At 55.6% G+C, this 25394-nt stretch overlaps 4 protein-coding genes across 6 annotated transcripts in view; 2 read left to right on the top strand and 2 right to left on the bottom strand.

The window, feature by feature from the left end:
• The window catches only part of LOC149308216 (signal peptide peptidase-like 2B), a 15282-nt gene extending 6500 nt beyond the window's left edge, over positions 1 to 8782 (bottom strand). The window contains exons 1-3 of the mRNA XM_089535345.1: positions 8672 to 8782; positions 1208 to 1327; positions 937 to 1119 (exon numbers count right to left, since the gene is read on the bottom strand). Coding sequence (XP_089391471.1) covers positions 937 to 1119; positions 1208 to 1327; positions 8672 to 8782 — 414 coding nt within the window. The remainder of the gene's footprint in view (positions 1 to 936; positions 1120 to 1207; positions 1328 to 8671) is intronic.
• Positions 2110 to 3721, top strand: LOC149308218 (U6 snRNA-associated Sm-like protein LSm7). Of its 2 annotated transcripts, none has more exons than XM_089535348.1 (4): positions 2110 to 2297; positions 2429 to 2519; positions 2626 to 2729; positions 3014 to 3721. In XM_089535348.1, the coding sequence occupies exons 1-4, from the start codon at positions 2274 to 2276 to the stop codon at positions 3092 to 3094; spliced, it is 300 nt and encodes a 99-aa protein (XP_089391474.1). In that variant the 5' UTR covers positions 2110 to 2273; the 3' UTR covers positions 3095 to 3721. The 2 variants fall into 2 exon arrangements, with proteins under 2 accessions (XP_089391474.1, XP_089391473.1); XM_089535347.1 differs by having other exon boundaries at positions 2119 to 2297; positions 2626 to 2697.
• LOC149308217 (kelch-like protein 24a) lies at positions 4929 to 8062 on the top strand. The gene is made up of 3 exons (XM_089535344.1): positions 4929 to 5906; positions 6403 to 6817; positions 7366 to 8062. Exons 1-3 carry the CDS (start codon positions 4985 to 4987, stop codon positions 7676 to 7678), a joined length of 1650 nt encoding a protein of 549 aa, XP_089391470.1. The 5' UTR covers positions 4929 to 4984; the 3' UTR covers positions 7679 to 8062.
• On the bottom strand, positions 8779 to 25394 carry ADAMTSL5 (ADAMTS like 5). 2 transcript variants are annotated; one of them, XM_089535343.1, is made up of 14 exons: positions 25374 to 25394; positions 24398 to 24570; positions 22696 to 22790; positions 18500 to 18563; positions 15234 to 15382; positions 14717 to 14777; positions 14503 to 14611; positions 13432 to 13559; positions 13013 to 13136; positions 11713 to 11796; positions 11255 to 11418; positions 10681 to 10951; positions 9977 to 10048; positions 8779 to 9113 (listed from the first exon to the last, which is right to left on the bottom strand). In XM_089535343.1, exons 4-14 carry the CDS (start codon positions 18530 to 18532, stop codon positions 8779 to 8781), a joined length of 1530 nt encoding a protein of 509 aa, XP_089391469.1. In that variant the 5' UTR covers positions 18533 to 18563; positions 22696 to 22790; positions 24398 to 24570; positions 25374 to 25394. The 2 variants fall into 2 exon arrangements, with proteins under 2 accessions (XP_089391469.1, XP_089391468.1); XM_089535342.1 differs by lacking the exons at positions 22696 to 22790; positions 24398 to 24570; positions 25374 to 25394 and adding an exon at positions 20018 to 20369.

Raw genomic sequence — 25394 nt, 5'->3', positions numbered from 1 at the left:
CTCAGTGGAACTATGAAGTGCTTAGCGCATGTAAGGAGAACACCACCAATCCAAACACCAGGTTTCAAAATGGAGACTACACATGCAGAACGTGCAGCCAGGAGTCACTTATGCCGTCCCTATTCTTTTGCTCCACCGATGTGCCTCACTGCAAGCTTAGGACTTGAAATTGTTGCAGGATGGGCACAGAGGAGAGGCAAAGGAGAAGGGATCTGGGACAGAAAGGGGGGCCCAAGCCCCAGACTGAGAACAGAGAAGTCTTTCAGAAGGAAAGCAGAGAAAGCATGATAGGCCCAAAAAGCCTAGCAGAACTATACAAGACTAATAACTCCTGAAACCTTGTTGAGTTTGTAAAAACCTTTGAAGTCATTATTAAGAGATGCAGAAAGGAAATCATGCCAAAACAAATCAAGAACATCAAAAGGAAAATTACAGATGATAGAAAGTGAAACGTGGGGCAGGAGGGAAAGGGAGCAGGAAGCCAGGAAATTAAAAGGCCCCGGCCCCTGACTTCAGCTCAACCAAAACAGGGACATGATGCCAGGCTTTGTCTGGAGCAGGAAGAGGTGGCCTGATCCACACTTGACCTGGAGAATGGGCAGCAAGAGCGAAAGGAAGGGAGCGTGGGTGGGTTGGCGTCAGTCACATTGCCCCCATTTTCTTCTCCTCTTTTTTAGCCTTGCTGGAGCCGTGTTGGAAGGGCTGCGGCTCTCCTCGCCTAGGCTGACCAAAGAGCTGGTGTGAACTGCAGCCCCACAACCTCCAGTGGGCCAGGCATTCCCTCCCTCCTTGCAAGGAAAGGGGACCTTGAGGCGCAGAGGCTGCAGGGGCCCTCGAGACCAGTCACAAAGGACTCTGGGAAACAGGGTGCCAAGCTCTCCTGGTGTCCTTGGCGCCAAGACCGAAGGGAAGGGCGAAGGGAGGGAGCAGACGCACCAGCTTCTCCCGGCTGACGATTAGCAGCCCCCGGGCCCCGTTGATTTGGGCCAGCCGCACTTTCTCATAGAAGGTACAGTTGCCCCTCATGACCATGGGGATGGTGTTGCCGAAGCCTCCGTCTGGCACATCGGACGCGGCGCACAGAACGGAGACCGTCTGGTCCTGCAGCTGCAGGAGAGACTGGAGAGGGAGAGGCGATCAGAAGGGCAGCCCCTCAGAAAGAAGGAAGGAAGGAGGGAAGAAAGAAGGCAAGGAAGGAAGGACTCACGGCTTTGCCCAGGTCGTGCGGAAGGTGGGCCCAGTGGGAGTTGAAGAGGATGCAGTAGTCCTTCCCTTTGGAGCTGCCCTTCTCTGAGAAGACGCGCACCATCCCAAACTCTCCGGAGACCTGCGCATGGGCACAAGAAGAGACCCCTGCGGTCACCCCTCTCTCTGTGGCAGCGCCTCCATCCGCCTCCTTCGTGGGGCTGCCTCCAAGGCCCCATGAGGGGCCCAGAAGGCGGAAAGAAAGGCCTCAGACTGGGAATCCAGGACGCAGACCCCCTTTATGGCCCTGGCTGGAACCGTAACGTCTTCTCAGAGGAAGCGGGAAAGAAAGCCAGGCAGCAAGATGGCTGGGGACACGGAGCAGCGGCTGGAAGGGGCTGAGGCTCCCGGCTCCCTCTTCCCTCGCAACCGACCGGGACGGGCCCCTTGAGGGCCGCAAAGGCCCTTTGCCAACGCTCCCTTTCGCCCCAAGAGACCCACAAAGCATCTGAGGCCGCGAAGGGAGACGGAGGCCCGGCGGCACCCTCTGCCTCGGAGGCCCCTTACCTGGGCGACCAGCGCCAGCAGCAGCAGACAGACGGCCGGGCAGGAGCCGAAGGGGAAGGAGGCCCGCCGCCGCCCCGGCCCAGACTCCGCCGCCATGTCCGCCTATTGTCCTGCCTGGAGCCGGGCGGGGAGGAAGGCTGACGGAAAAGGAGGAGGAAAGGAGGCCCACTTCCGGTCCGGGCACGGAGTGAGCGGCCGGTTACCCGGCAACCCGAACCGGAAGCCGCTCCCCGCTGCTCTCTCTGTGGGCCTTCCTCGTCCTTCGCTCGGGGCTGACGGAGGCTGCTGCCGCCGCTTGGGACCCTCTCTCTCTCTCTCTCTCTCTCAAAGGAACTTGAAGTATCCTTGCCATAGAGTCGTCGGCGCCTAGAGAGGACAGGCTAAGCGCCGGAACAGGAAGTGCGGTGCCTGTGCTTCCGGGCTTCCCGGCCAGAGAGGAGGGAGAGGCGGGGCTTGCGGCCCATTGGAGAAAAGGAGAGGCCCGGTTGGAGGCGAGCGGAAGTGACGTAGAAGGCGGCGGGATGCCCGTGGAAAGCAAGATGGCGGTGAGCGGGAGGCGCGGGGCTCCGGAGGCGAAGGCGGCGGGAGGAAGGGAGGCCGGGCGCGGGCTGGGTCTGGGTCTTCCCCGGGGCACCTCTCAGCTCCCGCCCCTCCGCTCTCTCCCTTTCCGGCGCAGGACAAAGAGAAGAAGAAGAAGGAGAGCATCTTGGATCTCTCCAAGTACATCGACAAGACCATCCGCGTCAAGTTCCAGGGCGGCCGCGAAGGTAAGGCCTCCTGCTCCCCCGCTCCTCCTCCTCCTCCTCCTCCTCTTCGGGGCCTCGGGTTCCGGTCCCAGGCCTGGCCTCTATTCCCCCTTTTGCTTCCCAACAGCCAGCGGCGTCCTGAAAGGCTTCGACCCGCTCCTCAACCTGGTGCTGGACGGGACCATCGAGTACATGCGAGGTGGGTTCCGACGGAGGGAGGGACGTCTTCAGGTGGGTCTGCCCAAAGCCCTCCCAAGGAGACCTCAGAAGCGGGGCTCAGAATCCCTTCCTCTGCCTCTTCCTGCCTGAAGCCAGGGCTGGACTGCCCCTGGACAGGGAGGCTCCACCTGGCAGCCGCAGGCCTCTCAGTGCAATGGAGGCTGTTGAGCCCCACTTGTTTGGCTCCCGGGTGCAGAAGAGGCCGGCTCCAGCTCCCTCCTTCTTGGGGCCTTTCTGGGTGTTTGAAGGGTCCAGGAACAGCCAGCCACGCTCAGCCATTTGCCCCTCTCTTCCAGACCCCGACGACCAGTACAAGCTCACGGAGGACACCCGCCAGCTGGGCCTGGTGGTCTGCCGTGGGACCTCCGTGGTCCTGATCTGCCCCCAGGACGGGATGGAAGCCATTCCCAACCCCTTCGTCCAGCAGCAGGACGGCTAGCCATAGGAAGCCAAGGGGGGCTGGAGAGGCAGGCGTTCCCTCGGAAGGAGCCCCAGGGTCAGGCGGCTGGGATTTTTTTATAAGTTACCATTATTATTTTTCTACGCCTGCCTTGAATAGGGAAGGAAGGACTGACTCTCTGGTTTTGAGAGGCTTAGTATGTTGTTGTTTGGACATGAGCATCGCAAAGAGACAGCCTTTGACTGACCGAACCAAGCCTTGAGCCAGAGACAGGGTTCAGGGAATAGTCCAGAGAAGATCTTTGGGAAACACTGCTCCCTTTTCCTACAGACAAAGGACACACGGATCTTCGCCAATGTTTTCCTGGTGCTTCTTTCTTTCTTTTTTCCTCTTCCAGCAGCGTCTGGATTCCTTTTTACCCTGAAGGACAGGCTGGGCATATGGTCCTGGTGTCTTGCCCTCTGCTTCTGTATGCTTCACAGATTACCCAGGCACAGGATTGGGGCTTGTGCAGAATCTCAGTTCCAGGATAATAAATTTGTTGTCTTAAGATTTCTGTGGGAAGAATTTCTGAGTCCATTATCTAATAAAGATCTTTCCGAAATGATCTCTTGGTCTTTCATTTGCAGTGCTTTAGGGTATGAGAGTCATCAGATTTGTGACAAAGTGGGAAACATATCAGATGCTCCTTGCGTGAATTGAAATGCCTCGACACACCTTTGCTCAGTTTGTCAAAACCACCTGCAGCTAAATCAAGACCTGCTGTAGTGTCCTGGGTTGAGGGAGGGATATGCATTTCTGGTCTCTGCTTCCATTTAGCCTTAATGCCAAATTGGAGTAAGGAGTGAAATTTAGGTAGCTACTGAGCAGAGGTTGGACTCCCATTTCCATTTGGCTGCAAAAGGAATTCCCTGCACTTAGTAAACAAGCGCCTCAGGAAAAGGAATCTGGGGTCATCTGAAAGATTAGTTGTGGGATTACAGCTGCTTTCGTAAGCTACGTTCCCATCCCCAACAGAAGGGGGTCCCTGTGGGGCAGAAGCCATTGTAGAATCACAGCTGGAAGAAACCACAAGGCCACCCAGCCCCCTGCCATCCAAAAATGTGCCTCGCAGTTGCCGCCAGCCACAGAATCCCTATGGATCCACCATAGTGAAAGAGCGCTGGCATCCCTCAGCAGTCCTGAGCTGCTCCAGCAGTTTATGGGTGTTGCATGCCACCGTTTTTGCCCAGTTCAATGCCAGCCACTCCCCGTTCTGGGGAGGAGAATACTGGCTCCATCCTCATAGCAATCCATTCAAGGTCTATGTCCAAATGTATTTTGGAGCACTGAGCATGGAAACCCAACTTCTGTGGATGGCAGGCCTTAACATTCCTTGGCTGGTGGGCCCAGTGGATGGGAGACTCTTTGAGAGTTGCAGTCCTGCAAAGGAAATACTTTGCAAAGCTCCTCCGGAGAAAGGAGCTTCCACAGGGCAACTGGAGTGCTCCGTCTCCCAGCGGTTTCTGCTCACGGCTGATCCTGGCTCTGTGCCAGCTTTGTGCCTTTGGGCCAAGATTGGCAAAGGTTTGGCCCGCATGGGGGGCAGAAGGACTTCACTGAGGAGCCCTGGATGGAAGAAAGGGGATAAGATTCAGTAAGCCTTCACTTCTTGGTCCCGATGTTGCCACCGGCCAGCTGCAATATGACTGGCTGGATGTTGGAAGCGGGAGGAATGTCCAGGCAAAGAGGAGGCATGCTTCTATTTTTAGAGCTGGAGTCACCCACTTCTATATTGGTCTCTTGCCGAGGTCTTCATGGTTGGAGGAGACTGGGAGGTGGTGGGCAGGAACTTGCTCTGAGGCTGGTCTGTTAACGGCCAAACAGCATGGAAGAGGGCCGGGAGAAACTGAGGCCACAGGCCACAGACACCAAAGAGTCCACTGACACGGTCCTGGAGGTTGCAGGGAGGCTCTTCCCGGTTCACAGGTGGGCACTGGCCTGCCACAGCCAGTACTTTGAGGCCATGTTCTTTGGGGGCACCCGGGAGCACACCCAGCGGCACATCTGCATCCAGGGGGTGGAGGCTGAGTCCTTCGGGGCTCTCCTGGACTTCACCCGGACGGGGGTTTTGCCCATCTCCCGCCACAATGTCTCTGCCCTCCTGGAGGCGGCTGACTTCCTCCAGCTGGAAGGGGCCAAGAGGCGCTGCGAGGCCTTTCTGGAGAGGGAGCTCCATGTCTCCAACTGTCTGAGCCTCATGGCCTATGCTCAGCACTTTGCCTGCCCCTGGCTCCACTCCGCTGCCCGCCATGTGGCCCTCACGCATTGGGCTGAGGTGGTGGCCCAGGGGGAGTTGGAGGAGCTCCCCCAAGAAACGCTGGTATCCCTGCTGCGCAGCGATGAGCTCTTTGTGCCCCGGGAGGACCTGGTCTTTGAGGCCGTGACGCGCTGGGTAGCTGCGGACTTTGAGGGGCGGGAAGGGGCCTTCCTGGAGTTGGCGGGCCTGGTGCGTGCGCCCTTTCTCAGCCTCTCCTTCCTCGACCTCCTGGTGAAGAGGAGCCAGCGACCCGGGCAGGACCTCGTGGCCCAGCTGGTGAAGAAGCTGGATGGGCAGCCGCCCCCCAACTGGAGGGGAGCAGCTCAGTCCACCTGCACCGGCCGATGCTACGACACCATCTTCGTACTGGCTGGGAAGCATGACCAAGAGCAGCAGGAGCTACTCCAGTTCCAGCCCAAGACGGGTGCCTGGCAGGCTTGCTCTCCGCTCAAGCGCAGGAACCTCACCCAATATGCGGTGGCCGCAGTAGGTAACTCCCCCAGCTAAACCTCCCTACAGGCACTGAGCCCAGAGGAAGCCCCTGCCCTGCCCACCGGTCCTGTGGGCATAACTAGGGCTGCTCAGTGTGAGTGGGCTGAGCTCCAGTCTGTACAAGCTCCAGAGCACCTCTCTGTCCCGCCAAACTTTTGGAAACGTAAGGCTAAGCCCCTGAGGTGCCACACTCCCAGCACCTGCCCCCCCCCCATCCACAGCTGGGCAAAAGGGCTGGATACCTTTAGTCTAAGAGTCACTCTGTTGCTACTCTCACAATGTGTCACTCGGGTCCTGGTATTCAAGACATGGGGTTCCCTTTGTCTGTTAGGCATTTTGCCTTCCGGGGTTATGCCCGGATGAAGCAGAGATGGCAGTTCCTCCTTTAGGCTTTGCGTTCCTGAAGCACAGCCAGCAATTTCTGCCTGCCTTCACAGAAGGCTCTCAGAGTAGGATGCCATCCCTGCTCATGGGACGCCTCTCTTCCTCCGCAGGCAACTTCCTCTTTGTGACAGGCGGCTATTTCCGGGAGGAGTTTTTCTGGTCCACCGTGGACTGGGTCCTGATCTACAACAGCTGGGAGAACAGCTGGCTGGAAGGGCCAGCCATGAAGAAGGCCCGGAACAGCCACTGTGCCGTCGGGGTGGGCTTCCATCTGTACGTCTTGGGGGGCAGCACCGAGGAGGGTGGCATCATCTCCGACGTGGAGCGCCTGGCCCCCATGGACTCGGCTTGGCAGAGCACCAGCCCCCTGATCCACCCTGTGGAGCGGGCCGCTGCCATCAGCGTGGGGACCCGGGTCTACGTGGTGTGCGGCCTGGACGAGAACGGAGATGTCTGCCAGGCAGTGCAACGGCTGAATGTGGAGACAGACGTCTGGGATGTGGTGTCCCTCTCGCCACTTCCTCGGTGAGCCTTGGCTCCTCAGGGAGTCGGGCGCTGGTGGTCCATCTGTATGTCAGCCAAAGGGTCCGAGGGCAGGGCAGAGGTCAGTCTGTGCAGAAAAGTAATGAGGGTGGAGAAGCCAAGGCTTCAAAAGAAATCTTGCACGTGGGCTGATGCCTTTTCAATCTTCCGATGCTTCTTTAGGTGGGCTCCCAATGTAAATTACATATTACCCAGTTTAAAAAAAAACATACAGTAAAAACAGAATGACCAGGAAGAAGGAATCTGGAAAATGACAAAAGCTTTCAGCAGGATGCAAAATTTGTGGTCACTAGAACAGAAAAGAAGCCAAACCTTGTTTCCCTCCAAGGAGCATGAAAGTGGAGGTTGGTTAGCCTGGGGCTTAACAGACCAAAGCCTTCACTCAGCGGGATTTTGAGCGGAAGGAATGAGCCTCCTGGTGTTTTGGCCTCTTGGGAGCTTTTGGCACCTCTTTGCCTTTTTGTGGGGCTTCTGCAGAGTCTAGTGCGGTGATGCTCCTCTCTTTCTCTCTCTCTGCTGTGTCTCCCCAGGTATGACATCTGTGTCACGGCCCTGAATGGTGCCATCTACACTGTCGGAGGGGGCGCCTTTCGCTTTGACGCTGACACGGGCGAGTGGACCCCCGTTGAGGAGGAATTCTTGGCCGGGAAGTTTTTTAAGGGCTGCAGCACGGCTAACGGGCGGATCTACCTCCTGGCACAGAGACAGGGGAACGGGTTCGCTCCCAACATGGTGGTCCTTGACCCTTACCTGGACTTGTGCCAGGAGGTGGACCCCAAGCTACCCTGCCCACTCCCCATCCATGCCATGGCTGTCATTCGGAGATTTGACACCTGGATGTGAGGAACCCATGGAGCCCACTCTGCCAGAGGGGTCCCAGGTTTTGAAGCCATCTGCTTCCTCTGACTTCCCCAATCTGGAATAAGATGGTGCAACCCACTGCCTCCTTGGCCTGGCACCATCTCAAAAGAGAACCAAGCACCCCCCTGCCCCTGACCAGCTCCAGGCTCTGCAGGGCAAAGACCCTCAATCCAGACGCTTCGGACCCCTCTCTCTCCCCTGCTGAGTTGGCGGCACAGCTTCCCTGCCCCTTTGACTGAGGAATAGAGAGCTTGCACCAGACAAGAATACTGGCTGCTTTCTACCTCCTGCTCTGAGCAGACACCAGACTTTCCCCTCCCCCCCAAAGAGAAAGAGAGGGTGGGTGTGTTGGAGACACCCACAGGTACATGCACTTTCAATTAAACACAATTTGGAAAGTGCCAAACAGCCTTTTAATTGGCTAAATCCAGAGGTGCTTGGGGAGAGGAAAAGGTAGGAGCTGAGCTACTGGCCTGAGATGGCCCAGGACTGGTGGGTAGAGGTTGCCTGGAACAGGAACGATTTTGTGTTTGGTAGCAGCTGCCTATGGTGAGGTGGGGGGCTGGGCCCTATTCTTGCCATGAGGGGCACCCCCACCCAAGGAAAATAATGCTTTGGGGCTCTGCAGCCCATGAGGCCATGGGGGGGGGGGGTTGGCAAAGAAGGGGAGGCGCTGGAAGGCCAAAGTCCCAGCCTTCCCATCAGAGGGGCAGCACCTGGAAGCCTGTATTTGCTTCTCCCCAGCTTCTTTCTGTGGGTTTCTGTGGTAGGCTGCCCTTGACCCAGGAAGCTCAATGTAGTATTCATGATGACTGATAAGCTCATCCGGAGGAGGAAGAGGAGGACGAGGAGCAAAGCAGGGCAAGCCCTGTGTTGCCTCAGAAAGATGAGAGCGCTGCTTGCAGGGCTGCTGGACATGACCATATCTCGCCCCTAACCACTGTGGTGGCCAGAAAGGCAACTGTGTCTGCCCACCTGTTTCTGCCTGGTGTGCTGGGTAGACTGCCACTGTGTCCTGAAGGTCCACTGTGGTATCGACATTTTTGGCCACAGCTGACACCTATGCCCCCTGGGCTCGGCGCTCATCCGCTCAGCTGACGTGGCTCTGAAGAGGGGGGCCCCTCACAGCGCCCAGCCAGGTCTCGCAGCTGCAGGTCCTCCCGTGGGGTCCAGGGCCGAGCGTAGCCCCCCCGTGGCAGCAGGATGCGGTTCAGGGTGTGCTCGAAGTTAACATGACGGCGGGCCATCAGGACATACTCGCGCCGCTCGGCAAGTAGGGGACATTCACAGGTGTCGGGAACCCAGACATACTCCCGGTGGACCAGCGGGTAGCGGTTACGGTAGGTCTGCTTTACCTGCAGGTCGTAGCGGGTCTCCTGACCGATATGGCGCTTGGAGAGGATCCGGGCCCGGAAAACTGTGTGAAGCCAGAGATGAAAGCAAAGAGGGGCAGGTTTCAGAGGGGCCGGCTTCTTCTCCTCTGCTTTATGCTATTTTCCTGGTTTTCTTCTCCCTCTGGCACTTGACATGCACCCTGCCATTGTGTTTTCCACACAATGGGTGGATGAGTCAATGGTCAACTGGGAGACCATGTCTGGGAACCCAAACTCAGTTCTGCCTGCCAGTTACAAGACTGGGAAAGCTCAGGAGGCTCTTCTGCCCTCTTTTTATGACTGAGGGACAGTAACCAGGCTGCCTGGGACAGGAACCCAGAACCAGATATATTTGCCTTACTTTTGCAGCGCTCTAGGTGCCAGAACTACAACTCCCACAAGCCTGCAGGTGGTCAGCATAGCCAAGGGCAAAGGATGCTGGAACCTGCACTCTCACCAACATTTGGAGAGCTGTGTGGTTGTTGCCACTCCTGTATGGGATCGAAGTCCAGACTGACTTTACGCAGCTCAGAACCCGTGTCCCAAATGGGCCAAGGCCATCAGAGCTGAATGGCAGCCATGGCCCACTCTTTCACAGAGGTGTGAAACCAGGACCTTCCGCTTGGCAGTATGGGGTGACTTCTCTGAGCAGAAGGCCTTGCCTCTTGTGCATAACAAGGCTGGGCTCAGTCTCCCAGGGCTGGTCAAAGTTGAAAGGAGGAGAGAAGCCAGCTTCTAGCTGGCAGCTCAGAGGAGCCCCACATGGGACTGGATGCCTGGCCAAACAATGTCTTATAGTAAGAAAATGCCAGTGGGAAAAATTGCCTTGATCTGCAGGAGCTCTGCTGCCTCCCCATGGGCTCCCAAACTCCAATCCCTCACCCAGAAACAGAGGAAAGGAACTTGCCAAAGTCGCTACTGCAATAATGGTGGATGCGCTGGGATTTTCCCTTTGGTGTGTTGCACTTTCCACATCTTCCTGCAACAGAAGAAGTAGAAGAAGGGGGAAGTTACTCCCACAGCCCTTCCCTCTCCAGCACTGGGTGGCCCTGGGATGAGGGTCTGGCACCCAGAGCTCCAGTGTCTCCTGGTGCTCATTCCTCTGGGAAGTAACTTGCTAAACTTTGGCTGTCACCTCCCTCCTCCCAAACCACCCCCCACCCCAATATGGCCAAGGTAGGTTCCTTTCTGCCGACCCCTCTCTCCAAAGCGCAGGGTCTGTGTGGGTCTCTCTGCGTGTTGTGTGTGTGTGTGTGTGTGTGTGTGTGTGTGTGTGTGTGTTTTGGGGGGAGTCCTGGGGAACTAAAGGGCTGCAACCTGCTGAAAATACGTCATACGTTCAGTATGTGCTTTGTGGTGAAACATCCCAGCCATGCTAATTACGTTTCATGTTGGAGGATTGTCTGCACTTGCCACACTCCTCTTGAATAGCAGGAATTTGGTTTTTTTAAAAACACCCCCAACAACACTGGAGCTCAGAAAATGTTAAACGAGGGGAAATAAATCAATGCAACCCCCCCACCCCCTGTGTCTGCTGGATGGGAGGAGGCCCCAGTGTACCCACCCACTCAGTGTCGCTTCAGATCCACTGCCCCAAACAGTGGGGTCTACCTGATAGGAAGGGCGCCCGTGGCAGTGTAGGCGCTGGCTCCAGCTCCTCCTGCAGATACTGCTTGGCCACCTCTTTGGTGCCATGTTGTCCCTGGGGGGTGACTGTTGCCATGTCTTCTGGGAAAGGGAGGGGGCCAGCTGGTACGTCTCCCTCGGCCTCCCTGGTCTGTGGCTGGCGCAAAGGACTGGCATCGCTCTGCATGGGGTGGGAAGGCTCCCTTGGGAGCCAGAACTCATACTCGATGCCTGGGTTGGGTGCCTGGAACAAGACCTGGAATGGAAAACGCAATGGATCCTACATTATTTATTGGTTGTGCTTCCATGACAGAGACCTCCAAAGGGTCTACACAACCACGCCACTAGGGTCTCTAATGCTGACATGTATGCATCACAGGGAAGAATAACTATACCCCAGGAGCCTCTCCCAGGCAGGCAAATGCCCCCCACCAGCACACACACACACACACCCCCGGTAGTTGCCATTCAGAGGGAGTGTGGTCCTGGACGCAGAGCTTGCTTCCAACCACAGACCCCCAGGAATACTCCCTGCTTCCCTCCCTGCAGCCCAGCTCACCATGACGGACAGGTCCTCCTGGGTGGGCCCAGCAGCCTCGAAGCTCTCGTGCACATCAGCCGTGCGAGTGTACTGCACTTTGGTGCCAGCCACTTCGTACACCCCCGGCCAGTCGATGGCCCAGTCCCCATTGATGACATAGCGCTGGTTCGCATTCATCAGAGCTGTTTAGGTAGAAAGCAGGGGGAAGACAGAAAGGGGAACATAAGGACTCAGGCATCTGCCCCTAACACTAAGAGCCCCCCAATTTCATTGCTGTCTCCTGGGTCTCTTTTTCATCTCCTCCGTTTGCGGCTGGGATGTAGGACGGCCTTCTCTGAATGGTAAAGCAATTTCTGCATCTTCTCTGAAATACTTGCTGCTGGGGTGGAGAACCATCACTGCAAGTGGGGGGAGCAGGGACCCTCACAGGATCGAGAAGAGAGGAGCATTATTAAACCAGCGGACTCTGCACCCACCGAGATAGTTGCGGCTGCGATCTGTCACCTTGATGTGGCGCGCTCCTGCCGGGATCCGGGTCACATTCTTGTACCCAAAGAAACCTGCCGAGGGACAGGAGGAGGAGAAGGGTCAAGTGTAGAGGGAGGCAAAGGAGGGGCTGTGGGGCTGGAGGTGCTGAGGAAGAGGAGGAGGAGGGGTTGGGGTGGCAGTGGGGAGGCAGGGCTGTGCTCTCAATGGGGCACACAGCGGTGGCAGCAGCAGCGTTAGCAGGCACAAAGGGCTCCCTGAGAAGTCCAGTATGAACTGGGGAGATGCCTTTCCAAAATGTCAGTTATAAATGGGGGCTCCCTGGATTCTGCTCCCCTGTCTACTGGCTGCTCCTACGAAGAGCCAGGCGGGTCCAAAGTCCTCTGCAGGTGTCCTTTCATTCCCCAAGTAGGCCCTGAGCACTGTGCATGCATTTTGTCCAGCATCTCCACACTTGGCTTTCTCTCCTAATCTTTGGCATGGATGAAGGGTGTGAGGGCACAAGGAGGAGACGGGGGAAAGGAGAAGCCACCCAGATTGGGTTTGCTGCATCAATTTTCCTGTGTGGGGTTTGGCTGATGGTCAGAATCATTTTTTAAAAAATAGGGCCTCCAGATGCAGGTGTGCACCAATCCTAACAGGATTTAGCCATGCCCCCAAACAACTATTACAAGGGGAACAGCAAACAGAGGCCTGCACAACCAGGCTGCAGTTAGAAAATTAAGTTACAAAACCCTCTTGCTTAAAAAATCAGAGACAAGTGTGGTGCTTTGCTGTCCAAGTTGGCGATGCCCATAAGGAAAAAGAATAAACATCCAAAGGCCTGGAGCTGTTGTTTTTCCAGAAGCATTATTCCTATCCTAAAGACTTTGCTAAAACAACATGTGGCTGAGTGGAGCAAAACAAGTGTCCAGAGAGGTTGCCTGGATCATTCCCTGAGTCAAAGCAAAGTCTCTCGGGGCTTCCTGAGGGCTAGAGGTCACAGCCAACCTTCACTTCAAAAGCAGGGGCTCCATGTGGCTGTCTTAACCTCTGGCCATTTATTCTTTCCTTTTTCTCCCCCCCACCCCACCCCATGAATATTCCTGATCCTCCTCGAAAGGTGGGCATCGAGCAAGGTCTGTTTTCACCTGAGAAGATGTGGGTGGGGGGCACCCTAGAGAAGGAGTGGGGGATGCTGGGGTTTGTGGGGGAGAGAAAGAACTATGGTGTGTGAGGGGGGAGGACAGGAAGCGACAAAGCCAAAAGCCAAAGCATTCACCCACGGAGAACGTCAGGTCATTCAATCACCAGAGGTGGGGAACGCTGCCCGGAAGACCTGCTGCACAAAGAGGCACGTCTCGTTCCTGCCGTTGCAAACGCCACAGACATCCACTTGCGCCTCGGAGCCAAGGGTCCCGTCGCAGCCCACTCTCTGGCCATGGAGGGAGGGAAAAAGAAATGAAGGGCAGAAGGGACTTCAGCAGAGAGTATCTGGTGAGTGGCCTCGGCCTGTGTGCATGTGCCCACCTGTGTGCCCATGGGACCAATGAAGCCATGGTGCAAGTGCTGGGGAGGAATGAGGGGCAGGGCTCCCGCTTACCTTGCCTCCATCGTGCTAACAGGTACAGTGGGGTTCTCGGAGGCAGGACCTTCCCAATGCAGCACCAGGGGGTCATTCCACCGCCGAGAAGGAGGGGGAATCCGGCCACCCGTCAGATGTGACTCACCAAGCATCGGCCGCTGATGCACAGGTCTCGCGACTCTGGGCTGCAGCGAGTGCCGTCCAAAACCCGTCCAAAGGTGTAGTAGAAATTGTGCCCCACCGCCAGGCAGTTTAGGTCACAGAGGTTGGGAGCTAGCAAGGAAAGGGCATAATGAAATACCTAAAAGAATGACTTAATTGTGCCACCTAAAAATATTAGCGTTCTGGCTTTCATTATAGTTCAAGGCAGCATAAAAACACATTGTAAACCGCTTAGGGAGTGCTATTGCTATTACCAAAAAACACACAAAGCTGAGAAAATTGGAAAAGCAGTGTATAAAAGCCCTGATAAACCAACAAAAGTCCCTAACGACACAAAACCCAAGATGTAAGAACAAAAAACCAAACTGAAGGGTTCTGACAAGGAAAATTTATGTATGTAAAATGTAACCAATTGAAATATAACCCACTTCCAATTATCAAAAGACACTACTGTGAAGAAATAAGAGATTAAATAAACCTTCAAGCAGAGAAGCCAGTGAAATTTCTAAAAGGGTATAAATACCCCACTAAAAAAATGTGTCTTTTGGTAATTGGAAGTGGGTTATATTTCAATCGGTTACATTTTACACACATACATTTTCCTTGTCGGAACCTTTCAGTTTGGTTTTTTGTAAAAGCCATGACAGACAGCAAAGTAGACTTAAAATTATGAGAGTAAACAGTATGATGTAACACTTGAAGCCCATGGAAGCCAAGGGAGAGATTAGTACAGTTGCAGAGGAAGGCCGACAAAGAGGGCGAGGGGGACCCACATTAAGCAAGGCTCCCAAAGTGCACTGGGGGGGGGATTATTCTGGAGTCCTGGTGCCCAACTTGAGAGTTCAGGTCCAGGGGGTTTGGCTCCTAGCATCTTAGCCAGGCCTCTGAAAGGGTCCTAGAGAGACCCACAGGCCAGGTGAGGAGCAGCAGGAGAGTCACCTGCCATGTGGGGATGGGACACAGTGCCCCTCAGTCAGTCCAGCCAGGAACCACCCATTTCTGCAAATCTCAAAGGTTCAGAAGAGGAATAGAGAAGAAGGCCAAGGCAGCTCACCTCCATGGAAGGGGACCCACTGGTAGGGCGTCTGGCCCCCCAGGACAGACCTCCCGTTGTAGAGGGCACACTGGATGGCGCGGAAGGGCACGGAGCCAGCAGGGCACTCCTGCAAGGCAGAGAGGGGGAGAGGGAAGGGCAGGAATGAGCACAGGTGCGAACAGCACAGAGGGGTGCCAGGCAGGTGGGTTGAGAGAGTGAGGAGAGGACTCACATGGAGGTCACAGGCACGGTACTGCCGGGGCTTCCCTCTGCATGGCTGCTCCTCAGGGAACCTGCTCCCAAACAAAGACAGGTCAGAGCTCAAGTCCAGCTCAAGTTTGGGTGGCAAAAGTTTAGTCTGCCATTGGCCAGTAGCTGGAAGGAGCCCAGTGGCCACCTCAGCAAAGCTGCCCAGGCATAGCACCCTTGAGCGATGAGGCTCTATCCAGCCATTACCACAGGCATACTGAGAGAGATGGGGGATTTCCTTCCCATGTGTTTGTCTGAGCCCCCTCCAAAGCTCCTACTGAGCCATCCCTCCCTCTTGTGGGCTCACGGCCAAGAAGGCGCATCAGCCAAGAGAAGGCACATCATCTGGCCCAAGAGCTCCAGCATCACCCCCGGCAGTGTGGGCCAGGTGTGTTTGCCACAGCCCACGTGCCAGGCACCACAGTCATTCCTGGGCCTCCCCATCATGCAGCCCATCCATGAGGTGAGGATACACACACAGAGATCCAAGGAGTGCTCACCGGATGCACCTCCTGGTTCGGAAGGAGGCACCATCTCCACAGGTGCTGGAACAGGCGCTCCATCCACCCCAGTGGGTCCAGGCTCCCTCACTGGACGGCTGTGGCTGCTTTGGGGCTGGGCTGAATCCCGGCGTCCTGGGGTCTGTCCCCTACTTAAGGAAAAACAGCAGAGTCATGACTCCCATGTATCCAGTTGGCCTTTGGCTGACTTTGCAGTTTTCATCTGCTTTGCAGCACTTGCCTCTCCTGGGTCTTTCCAAACTGGGGACTGAAGGCAGGGCCAGCTCTCAGGCCAAAGCTTACTATGGGTGGCACCGATTAAGAACAGCACCTCCTCCCCCAACATCTGTGGGGCATTGAGGGGGGGTAGACTGCAGAGAAAACCATTCCCTCTCTCCCACAACCCTCTGGGCCAAAATGGGGACTAAAGAGACCGAGAGCCTTCTGTGGACAAGCTGCCCTCCACTCATAATCTGGACCATAGGTGCCACCTTGGCAAGGCTCTGTTCTGCCTCTCGGAGGGCTGTCAAATAACTTGGACAGATGGATGGTTGGATGGATCGATGGACAGAGGCCTCTCGCATGGCACAATGATGGCACTTACATGACCCAGGAACTGCCAAGGCTCAATCCTATAGAATCCAGAGATTTTAAATTTAGGGAGGAGAGTCTCTAGAGAGAGCTGTGTGCCTCCCAAACTACAAATCCCAAGGTCCCACAGGGTGATGCAGCCATAGCAGGGCAAGGGGTACCCACGTGATGCCACTGTCGAGCCTGAGAGCCATTCCTGCCCCGACTGCAGCCGTGGGGGGGGGATGTTGAGAGAGAGGGCCTGGCCCTTTCCTCCTCCATTGGCACAGATGGTTTTCATTGCCAGGAGGGCTCTCCTCCCCAGCACTGGTTCTGGGGGAGTTTGGCATTTCTGTCATGCTGCCAAACCCCCATGAGCCCTAATCGCTTTGTGTGATGGAGAGAGTCTGGTCACTTGAGTTTCGGGGGGGGAGTGGGCAAGTGGACTGAAAACTGGGCCCCCCGGGGGTCTCTCGGCCCTCCCTCCATTCTCCAATGGTGAAGGAGGTGGCCCTGAGGGGTGAGGGGCTTTGGTTCCCCCCCACCTTTCACCCCCTACTCCCACCCACCATTGCCTTTTACCATTAGCACCCCTAACTCTCTGTTTTCTGTCTTCACCATTCCTCTTATTAAATCCCGGAGAATCTTTCTCACATCTGCTTTATTTCTTGCCAGTCATTTGGAACAGAGTTTCCTGCCTGGATAGAGGCAGCCGCTGACTGGTGTGTAGGCCCCCTCTTCCCCCAGTTTCTCAATCTGTGGGGAAATAGGGAGGCAGGAGGACGTAGAAAACCTTCACTGCCACTGGTCATGTATGGGTTGGAGGGAAGGACCCCCGCATTCGGCCTGGGAAGGATCTGTCTTTGTTTACACAGAAAAGGTCAAAAGAATTAAATATTTATCGCTGGACCAAGCAAAGGCTCCCAACAAGGGAGACACATCCAGATTCTGTGGGAAATGGCTGTGATGGCGCTGGTATGTGTGCATGTGCCTTCAAGTGTCCACTTCTGGCACCCCTAGGAATTTCACAGGGCTTTCTTAGGCAAGGAGTCCTCAGAGGTGGTTCTCCCAGTTCCTTCTTCTGAGCCTCTGGCGCCTGGTTTCCCTGAGGGTATCCCCTCCAATCACTAAGCAGCTTCCAAGATCAGATCGGATCTGGGGCCAAAAGGAACCATTGCTGCCGCTGAAGCCAAAATGGGCCCAGACTGTGCAAGGGGCTAATCGGTCCCACATGCGGCCAGCCATTCCTGCCAAAGGAGTTGAGTGTGGGAAAGGAGCCGCTCTTGCCTGTCTGGATCAGGAAGGCTCCAGCCCATACAAGATCCCCCCAGGCCTCCGCTCCAGCCTCCATGTTGCCCCCGTGCCCCTTTGGAGGCTCTGATGGTCAGAAGAGGAGTCCGTGAAGGTCTCCTATGAGGCACCGAAGCGGTGCATTGTCCTCTCCTTCTCGACATCTGATCAATGAATGAGACAAACCCGGTTCTAAAGCTCCTGAGAGGATCCTCCTTGGGCCTGGTCTCCCTCCACTCTCCTTCCTCCCACTTCAAGCTGGGCATAAAGCTTGAGCTGAGCCAGGATAGCTGGGCTTGGGATAAGGGCACCCTCCCATCGGGCAGCAGTCATGGACTACTCAAGAGGCAGAGCGAGGTTGCCCCACACGCCATCCTCTCCTCATTAAGGGAGGAACCAGTGCTGAAGGCCCTCCGTGCGCTCCCTGACGCACAAACGCTCCCAGGAATCCCGCTGAGTCCAGAGGGAACACATTCCTCCCATACGCACCCCACCCCAGGGCTTGGTGGAGGCGGCTCCTGCCATCTCCCCACATCAACTGTTGGGTTTAATGAACTTCTGCTGAAGCAGAGCATAAACAGAGAGGCAGAAGGGTCAGTGACTGCCAGACTGGGAGCTGAGCAACCGGAGGATGACCGCTGCCCTGCCAGGGGAGAAAGGCAGCAGGCTGGGTCTGGGGGGGCAAACTTGGGGCGCTGTGGGGGGAGGAGATGGTTCTGGAGGTTGCCAACCAAACCCCAGGAGGTGATCCATGGTGGAAGAGGAAGGCCAGTAGTAGCCAGACATTTTGAGATGGGGAGACAGGTTTCCCCACAACTCCCACTGCAGTGCTCAGTACCCGAGATGGGCTCCAGAGCATGGGGGATAAATGGGGGGCACTGGGGAGTCTTTCTGTGAACCCACAGCAAAGGGAGGCAGGCACTGGGCAAGAGAGGAGCCAGTAGGTCCGTGGAAAGAAAACTCTCTTCTGCAGCCAAAACTCTCAGGCAATGCTTGGCCCAACTGCAGAGCAGAATGGAAAATGCCTTTGGGGGCTGACCTGCCTTTGGCTCTTGACATTTTCCATTTTAACTGCATTAAAATCAGTTATCTCTTCAAAACTCTTTGTTTGCTGGCTGATGTTTGACGCGTGTTCTGAGGGCCTGGCAGCCACCCCCAGAGACATCTTTCCAGGCCCCCTGGACCCTCTGCTGGTTTTCTCCCCTCTGTTCTGCCCAGAATATTTTTTCCCTTGAGCAAGAGATCAGAGTCACTGGGAGCAGCAGACAAGAGGCCAAGTGGGCACCCATAATCAACCTGCCAATAACTGGCCAGTGCCAATCCAAGCTCTCCCCAAGCATCTTCTTCCCATAAATTCAAAACAGAGCATCTGCCCAGTTTCCCTCTTGGCCTCCTGTTAGACCTACCTGAGCGGTGCAGGTGACAGTCAGCCAGGCCATGATCAGGAGGTGCCAGGAGGATGAGACAGGCCTGAGGAGAAAGAGAATGTGAGATCACCCTGGGCGTGGGCAGGGGGGTGAAGGTGGGAGGTGTAAGCCCTCTTGCACTTCAAATCAAAGTTTAAATTCCCGGTCCAGCCTCTTAGTAGCTAATGGAGCCCCCTCTCCGCCCCACAGAAAGAGCTGGGAGGGCAGGAGACAAAGGAGAAGGGCATACTTGGGATAGCTTGGCACGGGAGCAAGGCGAGGGGCTTAAGGCTGGCTCTGGGCAGCTGCTGCCCACAAACCCTCTAGATGCCACTCTAAGGAAGCCAGAGCCACACACGTTCAGGAACTGCTCAATTCCTCCCTTGGGCCAGATTAACAGCCACGAAAGAAAGGAAAGCAGGCCATTAAAACACAACACCCAGCTAATGCCAAAAAGTCAAACAGAGGCACCTAGAGGCCACCGTCAGAGAAGCCAAGATCAAGCAAAAAAGCATTTGCAGGCTAAGGAAATCTTGTGTAACAAACAAGGCAGTACATAGAGCCCCCGTCCCCAACCCTTCCAGGTAGGCTGGGGTCAGAGGATGCGAACAGCCCAAGGCCAGGTGGCCGAGTGGGGATATCAGTCAGGCTCCCCACCTTCTGGGGTCAGCCCCCCAAAGAGCATGTACTGGGCATCCTCCACTGGAGGCTGTGAAGTGGGGTGCTCCCCTTTGAAGAGGGCCCAGTCTGAGCCAGCTAGTAGAGAGGAGGAGAGAACGAAAGGTGCCGGGCCCGAGAGATGTCGGCATACACTCTATCTCTCTCCCCCTCTCTCTCTCTTCCGGCACACCTGGAGACAACAGAAAGTGCTCCAGGCTGCAAGTGGGACACACTGGTGGGGTTGGGGGAAACGCGCCTGAGAGACATCAATGGGCCCCAGAGGGAGGGGGGTTATACAAAACAAGTGGGGAAGGAGACCCCTTCCTGACCCTCCTGCTTCTGCCCCAGGGCCCTGATGGCCAGGCATGGGACCTCTGGGCCAATCTACTCAAAACCCAGAGCAAGTGAAGTCACATTTCTAAGGAGGATTCAAGCTGAGGCTGTAATGAGGGGCTTCAGCATGTCATGTCTCTTCTTCTCATGAGTAACCTTGACAGGCTGTGCCCCTAACCTTGTGGAAGCAGGAAACGGGCTTCTGAAGCCCATCTGAAAACAGGGGAGTTAAAAAGGTGCTTCCACAGGGTTTCTGGCCTGATTCTCAGAGGAGATGGGCAGTCAGGAGACCCCAGAAGTAAGCATGAAAGAACCACAATGTGGATTTCCAAGTCTCTGGGGGAGAAAGAAACAGAGATAGAGAGAGAGAGAAGGAGAAAAGGGCAAGATGGGCTCAGATCCAAGGCTTGCTCCTGTTCTGTGCCTCAGTTTCCCACAGCACACTGTTGGAGGAACTTCCACTCTCTCGCCTGACGCACAAACCAACCAGCCCTGAAGCCAAAGGAAGAGGCGCTTTCTACTTACCAGGCGCTCCTGGGGGTGTCGCAAGCAGTCCATTCCTGGTCCAGGCCTCGCGGGGACCCCCACCTCCAAACCTCAGAATCAGGGAGACCCTCTGGGGCCACAACTGTGGTGCTCCCTCTCCCCTTCCGCATCTCCATGACGCTTTAGGGTCCCTCTGGCTATTCCCCAAAAGGAGGTGAACCTCAGAGGGGTTGGTCTGAGGGGGATCAGAGCTGAGCCCTCGCTCGGAGGCTACTACCGCCAGATCCTGTCCACATAGCCTCCCCCATGCTCCTTCCACAGCTGCTCTGGAGGTTGTTCCATCCAGCTTGGACAGCGTCCCATGGGTGGTGGCAGCCGTGGCGGCAGCGGAGGAGGGTGGGGGGGTTGCATGTTGGGAGGGAGGGAAGGGTGGAAAAGCATCTCCCTCCCATGCACTGTCTTTTCCTGAAAATGCTCAGTTAGACTCTGATGTTATGAATATTCACTCAGAAAGGTGTGGGTAGATACGGCTCCAGCGTTAACCCTTCCCCACCATTCAGAGAGAGAGAGAGAGAACCTCTGGGACTCAGAGTGGCTAAAAATAGCCACTTGTTATTAACTTTTAATTTTCCGTGTTGTGCGGGGAGGAATCTGGAAGAGGAGGGCATCACAAGAAAGCAAGAATGGCGAGAGATAGCACCTCCCCCCCCCAATGATTTCACATTATTGTCTGAACTTCCCAGAAGGTGAAGCTCTGAGAGGATTAACACTGACTCCTGCTGGGGTCTCTTGCCTCATTTTCCAGGCCACGTGCCAGACACACGCAAAGGAAAGAGAGACTAAAAATAAGTGCCTACTGGGGTGTCTGAGGCATTTTGGAGGGGAAGTGGGGCGGTGGAAAGGGCCGGGGTGTCAGAGCAATGCAGGTTTAACTGCAGCATCACGGAGAGGCTGACACTGGGGGACGGAGTAAGTCAGGGATCCTGAAGTTGGCAACCGTGGGGAGGGGACATGTGGGACCTTTGCCACATGATTCTTGGGGCATGGAAGCAGAGGAACAGTTGCAAGAAAGTGTTATGGGGGAGAAGCACCTCGAGGGGCAGTCAGGCACTCAAAGATGAGCTGAAATTCTGGGAAAGAGTCTCCCTCTTCCAAGGAAATCCAGTTTCTGCTTGTTAGGAAAAGAAGCTAGATTTGATTTTCAATCTTATGTCTCCCATCGTGGTGGCATGAGAAGTGATGGAGAGACCTATAAGGCCAGAGGGAGGAGAGGGACCCACAGTGTCCTTCAAAGGGCTCCTGCGAGGAAGAGCCCAAGAACAGCAGCTCCCTCTTCTTGTGGGAAGTGGCAACAAAAGAGTTTCTGCTGAGACAGGAGAGCCTTGCCAGGCATAGGAAGGTGGCAACTGCTCAGGTGGAAGGCAGGCAGGCAGGCAGGCAGGCAGGCAGGCAGGCAGGCAGGCAGGAGTTTAGAGAGGTGGCCACAGTGCTCCTCTTCCTATGTTCCTGCGCTGGCCCACATGGCAGACGGTCACCAAACAGGCAGCAGGAGGCAAGGGAAGACCCCCCCCCTTCTTAAAGTTTTTAAAGCTCACCCTGTTGTAGTGCGTGACTTGGCCAAAGCTGAGAAATGTTACACAAGGCTGGCTTCACAAGAAGCATTCCCAGACAATCCAGAAGTTGTTTGTTTTGTTAAACTCTGCCCTACGGCTGCTCTCTTCTTTTCTGTTTAATGCTGTCTATCCACTCATGTGGGCCTATGGACTCCAAGGGCATCCCTGCAACTCCAGCCCCATTGGGCCACCTAAGACTCCCTTAACAATAAAACCCACCAAAGGCCCCAGAGCACCAGCAGAGGAGCCTGCCTCCCCTCCAGAGATTTCTTTGGGGTTCCAAGTCTCCTGGAACACCAGATTTTCCTGGGGACCAATGCAGCTGGTGCAGCAGGAGACACTCAGAGTCATATGCGTGAACACCCCCAATGTCACGGCCTCCATGCAGACAAAGTAAAACACTCCAGGTAGGAAGCACCAGAGTGGCTGCTGTGGGAGGGAGAGAAAGAGAGGCTCAGCCGGTGGAGTCCCCCTGGAAGCCTTCAATGAAAAGCATATCTGACTCCCGCCCCCCCTCAGAGGTCCACAGTAAGCAGTTGAGACGATTCTTCACATTTAGTTCGCTGTGGTCCAGCCCAGTTTGCTTTGTTAGGGCAAAGGCACCCCTCTGCCTGTAGAGGAGGCGAGTCCCCTCTGCTCTCTTCTCTCTTGCGTGGCCTGGCCCACCTGACAGGGTTGAGGTTGGAAGCTAAAAGAGTCCTCTGCTCTTGTCAGAAAGAAGGGTGGGGTAAACGTGACAGGCTTCACACTGCCGAGCTGTTAACGGTTCCACACTGAACCACTTAAGAAAGAGTGTGCCAATGACAACTGTATTTTGACCCTGGACAGGATTAAGCAGCAGGGAAAAAAACCTTGTGGGTCGGGGTGAGACATGAAAACACAACACTCATTTTAACTACAGAAAACTGGGTTTCCTTTTTCTTTCCTAGAACACAGAACACCATCTAAAAAGCAGTCCTTTAATATTTCTTCCAACTTTTTTAAAAGTGTTCATGATAACAAAACTTAAGATATCCAAATAATTTTTTTAAAAAATCTTTTTTTTTTGGGGGGGGGGGGGTCAGGCTGCTCATAAAGTAACACTGGACCTTTAGATGTACTTACTAGGAAGAGGGTCCTAGAAAATCGGCAAGAGGACATTCTCGAGTCAAGAGTCAAAAGCAGAGGAGCTGAACTGAATACCCATTCTGCTCTATTCTCTGCAAAGAGAAAACAAAGATCCTTCAATTAACATAAATTTTGCAGGAGCTGAGCTGCAGACCTCCAACCTTTTTGGGAAGCTGGATTTTCTTCTGGTCAACTAAGGCAACAAAGCCTATGTTTTGCAAGTTGAGAGTCTAGATCAAACCAGACTGGCCTGCAAGGATCCTAAAACGCACGGCCTCATTTTGGCCACAGCCCAGCATCAAGTGGGACTTTCAACAGAAGAACAAGATCTGGGGATGGGGAGGGGTGTTTATTTTAGGCTCCAGCACACAAGGTAATATATTGTCACTTTTTGGATCAAATTTGAAAATGGCATCTAAAATATCTATATATCTATACATATCCCAGATTTATGGGTCTCTTCTGCTCCTGGCCCCCCAAACAGAAGACCTCCTGGCAAGGTGTCTGTCTGTCTTCCTCTCTCTCCTCAATTCTCATCCCTCTCTGTGGCTCTCCTTCTCGCAAGGCTTGGGCCAGAAAAACAAAACCCACCACCAGCTAAAAGGCTGTGCCATTATTTAGGGAAACGATGACAGCAGAGATGGCTGCCTGTGTGTGTTTGAGTGTTTGTTCTAGCCCCTCACAAAAGGCTGCAGGAACTGACACAACAGCTGCCAGGTGCTATAACATTGGTTTTTTTGCCCATGACAAGAAGGATGAAAGGGAGAAGGGAGTGGTGACATTGGCCCCAGTGCATGATGGGGAACGGCCAAGGGTCCGCCAGAAGGCCCCACAGCAACCGGGAAAAAGCCAGTACCAGAAACGCGGAGTGGCGGTGCTGGGACTGGGGAGCTGCCATGGCCTCTAAGGAAAAAGAGAGGCAGCCTGACTGCTGGGAGCCACTTTCCTGAGCCGCTTTCCTGGAGTGTCCAAGGATAGCGTCAGGCCCAGCTGGTCCCAATTTAGGGCTGGGAGCAGAGTGGAGAACCGAGACAGATGTTCTCCTGCTGGGAATCTGCCGCTATGGGAAGGAAGGGCCTCCACTCACCTTGCTCTCTGGGCAGGGATCCTGCTGTCCAGACAATGTGTGTGTATGTGTGGGGAGGAAAGCCAGGCAAAATGAGTCAGAGAGGGGCTGGCGTCTCAGCTGCCCCCAACAACCACATCTTTCAACAACCATCTCTTTTATTGGAAGGGCAGAGAGCCAGCCGGCCCTAGAAGAGGCAAGGGGAACTGACTGGCTGCATCTAATGCAGTGAGCAAAGCAACTGCAGAGACTCTGGGGCCATTGGCCCCACTCTTGTTTCTGTGGAGAACTGTTGCTGTTGTGCCTCTGAAAAGTAGGCCTGAATGGAGGGGAACCTAGAGGCCTCTGGAGAGGTCAGGGGATCCTCTCTTCGTGGCCCTGGCATCCCACCCCTCCATGAGCTAGACAGGGGGTTGTGTGGCTGCACCAGGCCAGGAACACAACTGATGGGTACCACAAGCCACGCTGCGAGGGACGCTTGCAATGTCCAGCATCCCTCCTTTATGCCAGGAGGCTGCCCACTGGCCCTCTCAAAGGCAAGGCACCCACTCTGCCGCCACTGGCCCTGCCTCGGTGGTCGTCAGGCAGAGAAAAGGAGAGAGTATGGCCCCTGAACCCGTGGCCAAGACATACCTCTCTGGCTGCAGGGTACAGAGTGGCCTCTGAGGGCACCATGCCACTCTCTGCTGGCCTGCGCTTGACCAGGGCCTTCTTGGGGGCCGCTCTCTGGGAGCCATGGGACTCCCTGCCACGTGAGGCTCCCTCTCGTCCTTCTGTGGCGGGCTGAGACTTTGCTTTCGGGGAGCCTGTGAGAAAAGCAGAGCAGGACTCATGACACAGACCCACATGGGGAGAGAACAGGGCAGAAGAGAGTTTAGGTCTGTGTTTGTGTCAGTGTGTGCCTCCCTTTTCATGGAGGAGAGAGAGAAGGGGGACCTGGCTGTCCGGTCAGGGGTCTGAAGGTTGTGCCAGGGTCCAGGGCCGGAGAGGGGCAGGCCCCTGGGGTGCGGGTGCGAGGCTCCTGCTGCCTTGGAGGAAGGTGCAAGGAGAGTTGTGGATGGCGCTTGGTGGAGATGGGGCTCACATGCCCCTGGAGGACCAGGCCCTGTGTGTGCAGAGCAAGACCTGGCTTTGGCCACTGGCTGCCAGGCCTCAGGCGGAGGAGTGGGCGGGTGGGCACTGCCCTCTGACCCTACACCCTCGGAGCAGGCATGGAGGAGGACTCTGCAGGCGGGTGCCGGAACCAGGGAAGGGGCCTTGGGCCCTGCAGAGGCAGTTGGACTACATGCCCCAGCATCCTGCCTGAGCCAGCCTAGAGCCAAGGGCGCAGAGTGATGGGAAGTGCAGTTGCCCAGCGCCTGGAGCCCCCTTTGCCCAGCTGCCAAGGTTAAGCTCTGGACTCCCAAAAGCCCCCGCGGCTCAAGGGCTGGAGGGAGGCAGGGAGGGGCCCAGTCCTGAGGGGAAGCCCCTCATTGGCCTCTCAGACCAACAGGCACAGGACGGAAGGGCGGGGAGCGGCGCCCCTCGTGGCCCAGTGGCGCCTCGCAGCCTCAGCAGCCAAAGAGCCAGCGAAAGGGGAGGAGCGGTCCCTCCCTCACTTCTTCCCTACCTCGCGGGGGCGCGCGTGACG

This window comes from Sceloporus occidentalis, unplaced genomic scaffold (assembly GCF_023333645.1).
Source record: "Sceloporus occidentalis isolate IW3139 unplaced genomic scaffold, rSceOcc1.0.p SCAF_8, whole genome shotgun sequence".
NCBI classification, from domain to species: domain Eukaryota; kingdom Metazoa; phylum Chordata; class Lepidosauria; order Squamata; family Phrynosomatidae; genus Sceloporus; species Sceloporus occidentalis.
Note: the sequence above shows the minus strand (reverse complement) of the source record. Positions and strands in the feature narration are given on the sequence as shown.